Source organism: Gavialis gangeticus, unplaced genomic scaffold, assembly GCF_001723915.1.
Source record: "Gavialis gangeticus isolate Ggan-Ray unplaced genomic scaffold, GavGan_comp1, whole genome shotgun sequence".
Lineage (NCBI taxonomy): Eukaryota > Metazoa > Chordata > Crocodylia > Gavialidae > Gavialis > Gavialis gangeticus.
In genome coordinates, this window is record NW_017729022.1 from 85,111,677 (window position 1) to 85,126,709 (window position 15,033).

At 42.6% G+C, this 15,033-nt stretch overlaps 1 protein-coding gene across 4 annotated transcripts in view; it reads right to left on the minus strand.

The window, feature by feature from the left end:
* The window catches only part of DCP1B (decapping mRNA 1B), an 80,128-nt gene that overhangs the window by 59,985 nt on the left and 5,110 nt on the right, over positions 1-15,033 (minus strand). For 3 of the 4 annotated variants that reach the window (XM_019515541.1, XM_019515540.1, XM_019515539.1), the window contains exon 3: positions 8,744-8,871. In XM_019515541.1, coding sequence (XP_019371086.1) covers positions 8,744-8,871 — 128 coding nt within the window. Of the gene's footprint in view, positions 1-8,743; positions 8,872-15,033 lie in introns of those variants that run through there. The other variant, XM_019515543.1, reaches the window with a different exon arrangement.

Here is a 15,033-nt window from a genome sequence, read left to right on the forward strand (position 1 = left end):
CTGGTATTTAGTTGTTAGCTCCAGGACGCTGACATAAATAACCTTTAAAAATCCAGCTATCATAAAACTGAAGAATTTCAATGTAACCCCTAGCTCCAAGTTGTTATTTTTTAATGAACATTCAAATTCCCTATTAAAAATCTCTCTTAGCTATGCTTTTCCAAATCTTTTGGGATTTTGGAATCTTCTCTGAAAATTTTGACTTTGAATCCAGACAGGAAAGTTGAGTTTCTACAAGCTCTATTTTTCTATCGCTGTTTTGTGTATAATGTGTTTATTTATGAAATGGCTCACCACATAACTCTGAAATGGAATGAAAAATGGAAGAGATGCAGAAGTCTGCCATGGAAGTGAGGGCAGCGCGGATCTTCAACCAAAGAAATCGGATCAGATATCAGATCCTCAAAGCAGGACAGTGAATGGCAGATTCCTGATTTTGACATTTCTACTGTTTTTTCCTAACAAAAAAGGGAAGAATTATCCCTGTACTTTCAGATTTTTAACGCACAACGTACCTTGTGAGTATCTGATTTACTTAATAATAAAACTGTTTCACAAGGAAAGCCCTTATCTTCTTCAAGTTTCCTCTCTAGGACTGGATCCACATGTCAATTAGCTTCTGAGGATTTAACACCCCCCCATACCAAACCCTTTCTATGTTATGAATATAAACTCCTAAACGTTAATAGGACTGAACTTCCTTCATACCATACTAAGAATCTAACAGTCCAGGTAAATTTCCCCATAAATGCCAGCCAATCCACAGTTGCCACATTACAGGTAAATTGAGATTCTGATCTATCACTGCATAATAGTGTAAAATCTCCTGAAATGCAGATAAATGTACCTTTGTTGCCGTGTCATTCAGTTTCTTTCCTGCATTTTGATACCTATTAACTGTATCTGATAATCTGTCCTAGGTAGTAAACTGCCTGTTTTCAAGACTAAATCTTTACTGTTTTGTTCTGGCAGTCAGAACTCTTGGGTAGACCTCCTGCAATTTGGAAACATATAACTTAATTGTAGCCAGCTCTCCGAGTTCTATAAACATGAAAGAGAATAAATGGCAAAGGAAAAGCAAGTTGCTAAATCCCAAAAGGCAGAGCCTAACTGGTCTGATGTGTTCCTCAGAGATTAAGATACTCTGAAATTTTACTATAATTAGAAACTTGAATTAGATGAACCAATCATTTAATCTGGTATAGTGACATCTACTAACTGGCATAAGGGCATTACATAGTAGTGCTGTTGTAGCCATGCAGGCTACAGGAAACTTGCAAGAAGCACGGCTTTTTTGGTGTCATCATTTGTTGGAAAAAATTTTCATTTGGGAGAGATGTTAGACAAGATTTCAGGTACAAAGTAGCCTTTATCAGACCTAGACAGTAAGTGACAGATATCTGCAGGTTTTTGGTTCCTAGCACTGATCTCCTCACAACATAAATACTACAGATGGGGGGAGTGAGGGAGTATAGATATTCTATTGTTAAACCTTGACAAATCTTATCAATAAAAGATTTAAGCCAGGATAGTATTTTAAATCATAAGGGTCATTTATACACGTGCTCCGAGAGTTGGTGGGGGGGATGCTTTAAATTACAGTGGCTCTCAGAGCCACTCTAATTAAAGTACCTGCAGTGTCTTGTTTATCAGTGTCCCTGCTCTTCAAAACGATGGTGGGGTGCTTTATCTAAAGCTCATCGAACGAGCTTTAGATAAAACACCCCTGCTGCCATTCTGAAGTGTGGAAACACCGATACATGAGATGTGGGAGCCTGCTGGAGCACAATAATTGTATAGGCACCCAAGATGATTTAACCAGTGGCACAAAATAAGAGTGTCAGAAAAAGGGAGTGTCACTAATAGCCGTTGTAACCATCTAAAGTTTTTTAAGATGGTTCTTAACTTTCCCATCTGTGTTCAGATGTCTAGACATGGCAGTAACTGTCGGCAGCAACTATAACTGAGTTTGAGCTCTCACTCCTGGCTTCTCAAGGTACAGCCCCAGTACTTTAAACAAATGGACATGCTTTTCTGGGAAATACAGGATCAGAGAAAATGTTCACTGGCATAGCTTCCAAAACCTACCTAAAGAGCCTTGGGCAGGGACTGTGGGTACCTGATTCAATGTTTTTAAGTACTCTTTTAACAACAGGTTACACAGACAAAATAAAATGATACAGAACAATAGATAAAATCTGAAAACAGTGTAAAAATAAGAAATATTTTAAATAGATTTTAAGTCATTATAAACAGTAGTTGTGAATATGACTTTGGAAAGGCCCCCCCCCCCAATTGCTATCATATATTGGCTGTAAAGCAGTCTTTCTTTTCTTAAAGGATAAATATAATGCACCAAGCATGTTGGCAGACTTATCCGGAACAATAATACCATTCCTTGCTGGCAAGTGCATTCATTTCAGATTATGTGATGTAATGAACTACAGATACACATCTGCATTGAAATTAAATTTGTTTCAGGAGTTGTTCATCAGAAAACTGCAATCACCAGACTTGACAGGATTTACCTAGTTCCTCAACCCTACTTTCAGATTTTTTTAAAAAGTGTAAAATTTCAGAAAAGTTGAGTACTATTTTTTTCTGTAGGAAAGCAACTGTACTGCTAGCTGTGAAAATAGAGAAAAATGTTGATTTAAAGCATGTACCACTGAAAGATAAATACTGCAAAAAATTAAAGTACATAACAGCCAGTTAAACAAAAGGTTCAAACAAAGATAATTTACTTCCACTAAGATAATTTAGTTTGTGTGTTGGGCTTTATGAGTAGTTACCACCAAATATCCTTCCAGCAGCTGGAGGCAAGAAGTTAAAAGGCACTGACAAGTCCCTAAAAAGGAAACAGTGCTGACCGAATATGCCAATTACTATGAAAATAAATAATAAATAAATAAAACCAGTCCCCTAAAAACCTGAATATAGGGAGAATACTAAAAATAAGAAAAACGTGATTAAAATGATTTACAGGATTACATGAGGGAGAAATTAAAAGCCACACTGGCAGGATGAAGTAACTATCAAAAACATATTTTTAAACTTATTTTATTGTAGCGAAGTCTTTAAATATATATAAAGGAAAGAAAGTACTTCCTAGAGATCTTTGTACTCCACTCAAGCAACCTCAGGTTAGGCCATCTGGATGGACTTATACAAGGCTAGAAGCCAAATTAACACGTAAATTACTTTTCTCTTATGCTTTGGAAGTCAACTCAGAAAACTGGATACACAATCCAGTCTACCTAAAAACAGAACAATCCTCTCACACTTACAGCATGCAACAGCTTCTAACATTTGTCCTTTGAAAAAGGTTAGAAATAGCACAAAGACCAAGACAGAGGAAAGAGCCTTAGGAAGGGCAGAACTTGACCATATTTACTCAAATAGAAGACAACCCTGATTATAAGATGACCCACCCATAATCAGATTCTATATATGGAAAATATATAAAATTAGACATAATTTTCCAGATAGAAAATCTAATTATTGGAACTTCGGCTTCAATTTGTCCCCCTTCCACTGTCAGGAGAGGAAAAAAAAAATTGGGGGGAGTGTGGGGTCTCAGGTAGCCCATTTGCTCTCTGCTTGCCCCCAACTTTTTTCCCGAGCAGCCCTTTCCCTGCCTTCATACTATCAGGCCCTGCTCTCCCTGAGCACATGGAAGTGAGGAATAAATTTGAAAACAATGATCTTGAAATAAAACATGGTTGTAGTAATTTGTATATAAAATCCACAGACTTAGTTCATCCAGAATTGATGCATGTTACCTTTTGAAACTGCTGCAAGTTTTATCGCAGGTACTCTATAAACACACTTTTAGGCAGCATTTTGGTACCTTCATGATATTAGTTAAAAGCCAAAGAATGAGCTCAATGGTCACTACTATATATCCTTTTTCAGATGGTTTGCTCTAACCTATTCTTCTCATCAGCATGTTTGCCTCGTAGGCCACATGTTTTATAGTCCTGCTCAGTCCTGGCTGCATTTAAGTCAAAATCATCCGTACCATTGCTGAGACAAATGCTGCTTCTGGCAGCAGTTTAATGATAGACAGTATATTTAATGAGGTTTCCTTGTAAGCAATTATAAAGACTAGGGGCTTTTTCCAAGTGCCAACTGGGGGAAAAAAAACCCACATCCTGCATTTGAGTAAATATAGTAAGTAAGGGTTCCTATACAAAATTCCAGAACACTGCTAACTAATCAAACAGGGTGCCTGTACATGTGCGGGGACACTGCTCTGATGCGCTGTAATTACACTGCATCAGAGCATATGTTGATTAACCAAGTCTGCTGGAGCATGCTAATCAACGTGCTGCAGCAGCCTCCACGTCCCAGGAATTCAGTGTCCCTGTGCTTCAAAATGGCAACAGGGGCACTTTAACTAAAGTGTGTTGAATAAGCTTCAGTTAAAGTGCCCTCGCAGCCATTTCATAGTGCAGGACCCTGAATACATAAGACATTACGGATGTTTTAATTAGAGTGGCTCTTGGAGCCATTCTGATTAAAGCTCCTTCCACCCCCAGAGCACATATAAAAACACCCACAGACACTAGAAGATGGTCCTTAAAGGTGAGAAGTCATTTGGATACCAGCCTGCGACTTGATGTTGCAGAGATGGGAGGGGAGAAAAGGAGGGGAGCATTCAGGTGACACTCACAATTAGCTTTAGGTCCCAGAAGCTAAGGAGTGCAAATCACGGGAGACTTTATCTGCTGCCTTAAGGAATGTCACTATATCCAGGGAAATCCAACAGGGGGATGATTTTGCCTCCCTGAAGCACAAATAGCTTACACTTAGATAGCTGGTACTCAAACTGTACTAGGATATTTAGCAGGGAAAAAAATCAAAAAAAAAAAAATCAATAGCAACAGAACCAGCACAGCTAGGGCAGTGGTTCTCAGCTTCATTAGATTCAAGGGCACCCCTCGAAAGATGCCAGCTGTTAGTTTTCATTTGTTTTTTGACGGTGGAAAAATAAAAGAGCGATTCTTTTGTTCAAAGAACTCAAAGTCTACAACAGGTCAGAATGTTTTTTAACACTAAGCATTCCTATTTGAAATCTTTTGGTTTATCTGGGAAATCATGTGTATGTGTTTTCACACCTAACCGTGCTAATATTGCATGGCGCCCTTCAAAAGATCTCATGGCAGCCTGTTTGAGAATCACTGAACTAGAGCTAAATCAACTATCTTGACACAAAGTCCTGAAAAAAGACCACTTCTGGATTAATATGATAGCAAGCCTGGGAGCCCTTCTTTTACAGAGTGAACCACGTAAGTCAGGTGGAACCAGGTAGTTATACAGTTCTGGTGGAGCAGTTGGTCCCAGCAAGAGAGATGCATACCGGAATGGAAGGCTGACAAGTTACACTGGCTAAGAATCACTATGCTTGCACTCACACCATTACCAAAGGGAAGATGGAAGGCACAAACTAAGCCGAAGTGCAAAAGGGCACTGGCTTACAGGTTCAGAGATGCTGATTTGCAAGGAAATGGTAACGACTGTACTGCATTTAGTAGCAATGAGGCCCATTAGAAAGAAAGAGTTACCAGGTATTTCCAAAGTATGGGCACAATTATATTGCATAAAAACATCCCCTTGATTTGTGGTATACACACTTGTTTCCTCTGTTCGTAAAAACTCAGATTTGCAAGTTATTTGTGCCCTATTACAGATCTGAGCATCTACAAGCAAAATAGAGCTGCAATTTAATTGGGGTCACTATGTGTTACTGCTGTATCATCATAATATAAATAAGTAGCTTTAATAACATACTTCATAAATGTTGCAGATCCCTAGGCAATTGACTGTGACTCAGCCAGTTCATCCCAGTCTAGTCTGCTTGACTTATAGCCTGCTGGGAGATACAGGTTCTTTCTAACTACTGAAGGGCCTGGTAAGTTTCTGCTTCTATGTCCCACTTTCTTGCACTCCCCAGTAGATAATATAGATGATTAAGGGACAATTTTAGTAGAATGTAGTGCTTTGCCCTTCCAGTTGTACAGAAGGACTAAAGTCACAGCATACTCCTTTAATTTTCTTAAAATTGATTGGTAAGGAATTTTTCCAACAAAAAGCTGCAGTCCTAAGCAATACAACCCCAGCCTGAGAAACTCCTTTTCTACAAGGGACACCTAGAAAGCAGATGTACAGAATTCTGTTCAGAAAGGAGTAATTTACAGCCCAGAAAAGACAGACAAAGAGCAGCAGCCAGATTTAGAAAAGGTGCTAGTACAATCCTAAAGATTTAAAATTCAACTAAGTTTGAAGGAATTAAACCAACTTCTCCTTCCAAAATATAAGCAATAATCTCTATTTTGTGTACACAGTGCTGTGGCCTGCCTTTTTCCTTCACATTAAGTGTGTTTTACATACTTCCTATTAGACTGGTTCCTCATTTTTGTTAACAGACACAGGCTAGCACAGTGATTCACAAGTGGGGCCCCATGATATCCTTTGAAGGGTGTTGCAAGATATGGAAGGAGATAAGCAGATAAGGGCAGGCTCAGGCTCTCCCTGCCTGACTGCTCCCCATAACCCAGCCCCCAATTTTGTGGCCCTGCTGCAAGGGGGTAAGCGCTGTAATAAATTAGTTTTGAAATGGGGTGCCGCTCAATTCACAAGAGTTATGGAGTAGTGCCTTGACTCAGAAAAATAAAAATAAAAATGGAGAACCACTGAGTCAACATAATGACAAAATCTTTATTCTTATTTCTTAAATCTAACACAGAAAAGTAAATTGTAGTATATACTAGAGGTTCACCAATACATTGTCCAATATCAGATTGGTATCGATATGAAGAAAATTGTCTACATCAGATATCAGCCCTAAGGGGCTGATAATTTGGCCGATAAATGCCTGGGCTGCGCACCACCGCAGTGCAGCACAGAGCAGGGCTGGGAGTGTGGAGAGCTGCTTCCAGCTGGTAAGTTGGAAGGGGACGGTGGAGGGAAGGGGCATGGGGAGGACAGTTCAACGCCCCCTGTGGTGAGGGAGGGGGCAGGGGCAAGGGCAGAATGCCCAGCCGGGGTGGGGGTGTGAGACAGAGGCACAGCTTGTGGGGTGGGGGGCAGCTCCTGCCACTGCTCGCACCCTAGGAAGGCAGGGGGTGGAGGTGTGTGCCCCCAGATCTGCGCAGTGTGGGGCGGGCTGCAGCTGCGAGGTGGAGTCAGAGCCGAGTGGCTGTTCTCGCCAGGCGCTGGGCTCAGAGCAAGCTCTGGCTGCGCTGGGAGGAGGCTGTAGCCACCCCAAAATTCACAACTGCATTCCCAGGCCCACGCCACTGCCCATCACCCTGTGCAGCCATGGCTTTTCCCAGCACTTGGGTGGAGGCTGGGCTTTCAGCTGGGGCTCTGCTGGGTGGCGGCGTGGGGCTGGGAGCAGAGCTGTAGCAAAATTTGGGGTGGCTGCAGCCTCCTCCCAGCGGCACTGGAGCCCACTCCGAGCCCAACACCCAGTGAGAACAGCCACACAGTGCCAGCTGTGGCTCCACCCCACAGCTGCAGCCCACCCTGTGCCACGCAGCTCCAGGGGCACATGCCCCTCCCCCCTCGGGTACAAGCAGTGGCGGGAGCCACCCCAGGAGCCATGCCTCTGTCCTGCGCCCCCCACCTGGCCGGGCAGCGCCTGCCCCTTCCCCTGCCCCCTTCCTCACCACCGGGAACGCTGATCTGCCCTCTGTGCCCCTTCCCTTTCACCACACCAGACCTGCCACCTGATGGCAACTGTATCAGATCGTTATCGGCCGATATGTCTACTTAAATATCAGCTATCGGTATCAGTCCCCAAAATCTCTATCGGTGCACCCCTAGTAGATACATACATCTCCTTCTGCAAAGTAAGAATACATACAAGAAAAGGAAAAATGTTTTATTTATATACGCAAGAACTTCTAAAAACAAATACTAGATGGGACAACTGGTCTATTTCTTTCTTAATAGACCTAAAATCTTACTACAACTTCAAGACAATATTTGGGTCAGCCTCGAGGTGTCCTCTGGGGGGGTGGGGTTGAGATTCTTTGGGAATTTCCAATACTATCACTCACTCTTTTTCAGCTTTTGTTAAAAAGTAGAGGATTTATTTAAACAGACAAAGAAGGACTGAGGCTTATACCACTGATACAGAGCCTGAGATGACCCAGCCAAGCAAGAATGGGTGGCCTCCTCCTTCAAAAAGCAAGAAATAAAATCCCTGAGCTCGTTAAAAGGTACGAAATGGTAGCCAAAGCAAAGAGGTAGGGCTTTGAATGCATTCTTTTTCCAAAACTGCCCAGCACACATGATGAAATCTAGGATTAGATATACCAACTTAGTCATCAGTAGATTTTCCTACATGCCGATCTTCCAAAAATGAGCAATATATATTAAAAAAGAAAAGCAAAGAACCCCAAGTCCAAATAAATACTATTTGCATGTTTATCTCTTTTACAGAACATTACACAACCACAGGAGGACCATTACTTGTCAGGTGAGGGACAGATTAATGGAGTTAACATTTAAATAATGTATTGAAAAGAGACACCTTGACGTATCAAATCAGGGAAAGAGTTTTTTGTATCTTAAACATGAAGATCTGTCCATCTCTTGCAATTTCTTAGCAAGTCAGTTCTTCAGAGCCTTAGACCAGATGTACCTGCAACACCTAGAATACCTTGAGAGAAGAATGTTATAAGAAAAGAACTGATTTCTCAAATACTTTACCCAATACACAAAAGAGACTCACATCTGGCATTTCTGTAAAGAAGAAAAGGGTCCTGGAGCTGGAAATCTAAGTCTTTAGTGATGGGCTCTGTTCGGTTTTCCATGCTCAGCCTGTTCATAATGGTGAAGCCATGCCTGGGAGAAGCTGACCTGAAACGCAACAAGCAGAAATAGTAAAGTCATGACAAAATATAAAGGAATATTATTTAGTTATGCAGTGCTCCAAAGCTGTTTTATGACTCACAGAACAGTAATGTTGAATTAGTTCTGCCAAGACCAGGTATAACCAAACCATCCTCAACAGATGTGCCTAACCTACTCTTAAAAATACCTCCAATGAAGAAAGCTTTTTATGTAGCTTTTTCCAGTGTTTTAACACCCTAACAGTTAGAAAGCTTCTGCCCATATCTAACATATGTCATCTTTGCTGTAAAGTCAAAAGATTTCTTCCAGTTTTTTCCTAGGAGCCATGGAAAATACACTGTCTGTCTTCCTTATAACAAGTCTTTGTGTTGTCCCATCAGTCTTCTCTTTTCTCAAAGAAAACCCAGGTCTTCAAACTTATCGTACAAGACACGTTTTCTAAAGTTCTAATCATTCAGGTTGCTCTGAACTCTTTCCAGTTGGTCTACTTCTTTCTTAAATGTGTTGAGACCAAAACGGGATGCAATCTTCCATCTGGAACTTCAGCAGCATCAAGCAGAGAGGAATAATTACCTCCTGTGTCTCATGGCACATCCCAGAATAAGATTTGATGTTTTTGCAACAGCCACAAATTGTTGATTCATTTTAGTTTGTGGTCCACTGTAATCTTCAGTTTCTTTTCTGCTATACTGCTACTCAGCTAGATATTCCACATCTGTATTTATGCATTTGACTTATTCTTCCAGATGGAGCATTTTGTACTTGCCTTTACTGAATTTCATCTTGTTATTTCTGACACACTCCAATTTGTCAAGATTACTCTGAATTCTGATCTAGTCCTTTGAAGTATTTGCAACTGCTCTTACCCTGACAACCCCTGAAAATAATTTTATTGTCATCTGCAAATGTTACCCAAGTTTTGCCATCCTCCAAGCTGTTAATTAAAATATTGATTAAAACTGGGACCAGGGCACATCCCAGACAGACACCAGTTGAAATACCTTCCAAATTTGACAGGCAGGGGAACTTCAAGAAGTATTTTTTCCTACTAAATATGTATACATCTGATGGCAATTAGATCTAGATTGTACTTCCGTAGCTTGCTTGTCAAAATGTCTTATGGGACAGTGTTGAAAGGCTTTCTGAAGTCAAGATATACCACACCTACTTCTTCCTCTTATCCATCAGGTAATCTCATATTCTTCTTTGACAGGGTACTTGACAAGCTATACTGAATTTTTGTAAAAAAAATTACTTCATTATCTTTAGACACTTACAAACCGATTCTTTAATCATGTCTTCCAGAATCTTTCTGGTGACTGAAATTAGGCTAACTGGTTTATAATTTCTAGGTATTTCTTTTCCCTCCTTTTTAAAGACAGGAGAACACAGCACCTTTCTTCACTCTTTGAGACATCCCTTGTCTTCCAAAATTTACACAGATGCTGTCATAGAACTTAAATGAGTCTAGAAGCTTTTGTGGAATCCTTTTGTTTTCAAGCCCTTAAATATTGTATGAAAAGCGGCTGAGATAACAGTAGCCAAAACAAATGCTCTTTATACAGTCTGAAGTTCCTGTGATGCTACAGTTTAAGGCCCAAACCTACAGTCACAGTGATTTCTGTGCCCTCCATTTACAGGAAGTTCTAAGGCCTACAATTTCCAAGGGAGATTTCACATTTATGATTTTGTCCCAGATCACTGGTGTCAGATTATCAGAACTGGTTTATATTTTTCTTCTACAGCAGGAGTGATGTTGGAGATCCTGGGTGCGCCTACACGTGCAATTAATGTGAAGCGCTAAATACTGGAATAAATGACTCCTGCATGCAGTGTCTATACTTGCACCCAGGCCAGCAGTGATTTGAGCCAGGGTGGAGCAATTGGGGGGGGGAGGGTGGAATCAGCCTCAAGCTCTGGGTGGCAGCATCGGGTGGTGGAAGGGCTGACTAGGGTACAAGGGTGCTAAGAGTACAGAGCTGAGGGGCTAGATGGCAGGCAGGAGTCTGGCCCCCAGTTGGCTGGGCTGTCTGGGCACAATTTATGCCCACGGTCAGCATCTACACATGCATTTAAATTGCAGTAAATTACTCTGGTGTATGACAGTACTGTTCCTGACAGTACTATTTTACACTGGTGTAAATTAGTTTACTGAGGCCTAATTCCATTGCAGATGGTGACACTTTACTCCTCTGCAGTAAAGTGCATGTATAGATGCAGCCCGTGAGTCAGTGGACAGCCTTCATTATAAATATAAAAAAAATAATAAAGTGTGACACATCCTAGGTGAGCTTTCAAAAAACAAATCTCCACTATGATTTTTCAATGGAATTTATGCTACTAAAGCAGATGCATGCTTTTGAAAAATCCATGGCTTAAATTCTATTTTCATTACTAATAAATGTTGCTTTGGAACTGAAATTGATAGTAATGGACAAAATACTAACTAGGACAGTTATTTAGCTAGATGCCATGTTTGGTAATAACATGCGAGGTGGGGAGTGTATATGAACTCCAAACCATAGGAACCAGCATCACAGGATGGGAGGTAATAGAAAAATGAAACAACCAGTAGAAGTGTTAGAAAGAGTAATGTACAGCAATGGCCAGAATTGCACTGCTCTGAGTTTTTCTGCATTATCCTCAGTAGGAGGTCTAATTTTGAATATTTCCTCATAATTCATAACAAGAATCAGTTGATAATTACAGCCTAAGTAAAATGCCCAATTTATTATCATGTTTCCACATAATTATGACAACAGATCACTGGTTATACCAAAAGAAAAGAATTGCCTCAGTTGTGCATCCTATTCACCACAGGTAGGAATAACCTGGTTTTTATTCCACTGCATATGCTTCATAGCAGGGATCCTGGTTTTCTCTGTTTAAAACCCCCAAATTCTCTGTGTTAAAAAAAGCCAAATTCTCTGCTTTAAAACCCCCCAAATCCATATTTTTCCTCAATTAAAATGAAATGCCACTATGTATCTACATATACATACATACATATACACACAGGATACAGTAAAATCTCTGTTATCCGGCATTTAACTAACTAGAATACTTAATTAACCACAATTTCAGTGGCAGGACGCACACAGCATTGCTGCCTGCTACACCGCTCTGAGGGTACCTGTGCAGGGAATCCGAATGTGCGTGCCCCTCCCTCCTGCTGCAGCAGCCTGTGGCTGGGCTGCCCTGGAATTTGGGGTGGCTGACTACTATGACATTTTTTATTTGTATGCTATTTTATTTTTTATACAGCATGTTATACTGTAATGTATTGTACATTTATTTTTTTTTTAAATTTGCATTGTAAGCATGGCATTGTCTTCTTTGATTACAACTCTCAGATAACCGGAATTTTTAGATAACTGGTGCCCCCCATTCCCCACTCATGCCAGAAAACACAGATTTTACTGTACGTATATGTATACAGGTATCACTTTACAATTTTAAAGCCATTTGGAAGCCTACCAGTGCCTCAATCATCATAATACAATAAATTCTAAATACCTATATACCTTGGCATTTGATTTTGGTTTTTATATCATGAAAAATCAGAGCTCCCCCTGCCCCCTTTGCTCACCAGGATGCGGGTCCAGCTGTGGCTGTGCCCCCATCCCAACCCCTGCTGCAGCTGTCTCCCCTCCCCTGACCTCCCCACTGCTTTGTGGTGCTTAGCAACCCTGATATGCCAGTGCCCGGTCCCTGCCCATGCCCCTCACTCTCAAGCAAGAGATCCCTCAAACCTGCTGGTGCCCCTCACTCCCAACTAGCACCCCTCCTTCCTCCCCCATCCCCCAGTGTAAAGGAGGGCTGGTGTGTGGAATTTGTTTGGATACCACTGTCATGGATCACGCTCCTTGCAGGGGAAGTGCTATTTCGGAATTCCCCAAGAAGCAGTCTTATTTGGTCTACCTCTCCTGAAGGACCCCCTGGAAGCCAGCCCTGGTGTGGATTCACAAGGGGCAATAATATTTTAGCTCAGGGGTCAGCAACGTTTTTGGACAGAGTGCCAAAAATATCTGCAACCTCAACTTGTAAGATGTTGGCGTGCTGGGGCAGACAGTGGGGGAGCTGTGAGGGGCCTGATCCCTGTTGTTGAGTGCAGTCCTGGCCCCTTCCCCACCATGTGTCCCATGGCCTGTGTGTACCTGCCACCAGCAATAAGCCAGGCCAGAGCTCTATGGACCCTGGTGCAGCTCTATGGACACTTGCAGCCTCCCCGCTGCCTGCCACAACTTGCCTAAGCACTTGGCAGGCCAAGACTGTCATCTGCCTCTGGGATGAAAAGGGCATATATGTATGTCACTTACGAAACTATGTACAGGAAGTATTTAGCAAAGTGTGCTCACTCAGCCCCACAGTGCTTCCTGCAAGAACTGCAGGCTAGAACTCAGTCCACGTCTCTTTTTTCACAACCATCAAAGCAAATTAAGCTGCATTCTGTACACTGGTGTACTGGGTATTTTCTGCTCAAAATGTCTAGAGGCCAAGCACCAATAAAAAAAAATAAATTGGGCACTACCTTCTCAAACAGAAAGGAAAGGTGTTAGAGACAATCTGGAAGTGACTGAGGGCAGGATGGCTGCTGCGGGCTCGGGGGCTGTGCTGGCCTCTTCCCGGCAGTGGTGCTGGACCAGGGCTGCACTTGAGGCAGGCAGGGGTGGGGCATTTGGTAGCACTGGGAAGGGCGGCTAAGTGGGGGCTATAGTGAATTTTGGGGTGGATGTAGCCCACTGTGTAGCGTCCCCTCCCAGTGCTACCACCACCTGCCCTGGCACAGGCCCTGGCCCTGAGCCCACAGCAGACAGCCTGCCCTCGCTGCATGCACAAGTCGGGGGTGGGGGGGCACGGTATATGCCCCCATACCTCCCCCGGGGTGCGCACAGTGGCAGGAGCTGCTCCCTTACCCCACCCAGATGAGTCACCCGCAGCTGTCCCGCACCCTGCCCTGCCCCAGCTGGGCAGCACTTGCCCCTGCCACAGCCCCACTCTTTCCCTCACCATGGGGACTTCAAAATGCACCCACCCCACCAAACCTACTGGCCCAACACTGTTCTCCAAGCTGCCATGCTGCATATCAGGCATCAGATCAGCATCTGCAGATATGGCTGGTTAATTGGCCAAAAAAATCTTTATTAGTGTACCCCTACTCTCTGTCGGTGCTGTGACCAATAAAACACAAGCATAACCCAACAGAAAGCCCTGCAGCTACTAGACTGAGAAACTGCAGCAGGTAAATAAATCACTTACTTAGTTTCCATCTTTTCAAGGCCCAGAAAGGTAACAGCAGGGGCCCAAGTGCTGGCACTCTAGAATGCAGAAGGCAAGCTGTGAGCCACCCCAGAGATTCTGTACACAGGAGACTCAAATTTCTCCTATGCAGCAGGCAAAACATCTTTGATCTGCCAACCCCTATTTACTGGCAGCCATTTCTTCATGTAGCAGTGGCAGTTACAATAGCATGCCTCTTATTTTGTTTCTTCGTTCATTTGATGAGAAGAATGAGTTGGATAAGTACTGCTACTGGGTACAAAAAAAAAGCTCAGAGCCAGCTTCCAGGATCCTGAAAATATTGGGTTCCCTTGTACACCCTGTCTACTCTGTACTATTTCTTCCAAATTCCCCTGCCTCCCCTATCCAAGTCTCTCTTTGCTAGACTTTCAAAAGAATAAAAACTGATGGAAGAAATCCATTTACATGCTTCAGAATTCCAACCTAACAGCTGCCACACTATTAGCTAACTTACCTTCTCTTTTTAAGACTGGTATCAGGCAAATCATAATCCTAACCCCCTGAAAGCCCTGTGCACAGAGAAGTAGGTTGAGGGCATGCTCTGTTATACAGAAGTTAAGACTAGATCAGGGTGCTCAACCCCAGGCCCACAGGCCAAATCCAAGCCAGAGAACCATGGCATCTAGCTGGTGGGGTTCCCTAAAGCATAGTTTCACAACCTGTGGTACATTTACCCCAGGGGTACACAAGACATAGGCAGGGGATACGCGGGTACCTCAACACTCTCTCTCTCACCCTCTTTTCCTCTTTCTCTTGCCCCTTCTTCCTCTCAAAACTATGGCAAAAAATTGGTGTACCATGCTCTGAGTGGCACTGGATTCAGCCATCCTAGCTTTGGCCAACATCACTTCTAGCCCAGGTACATAC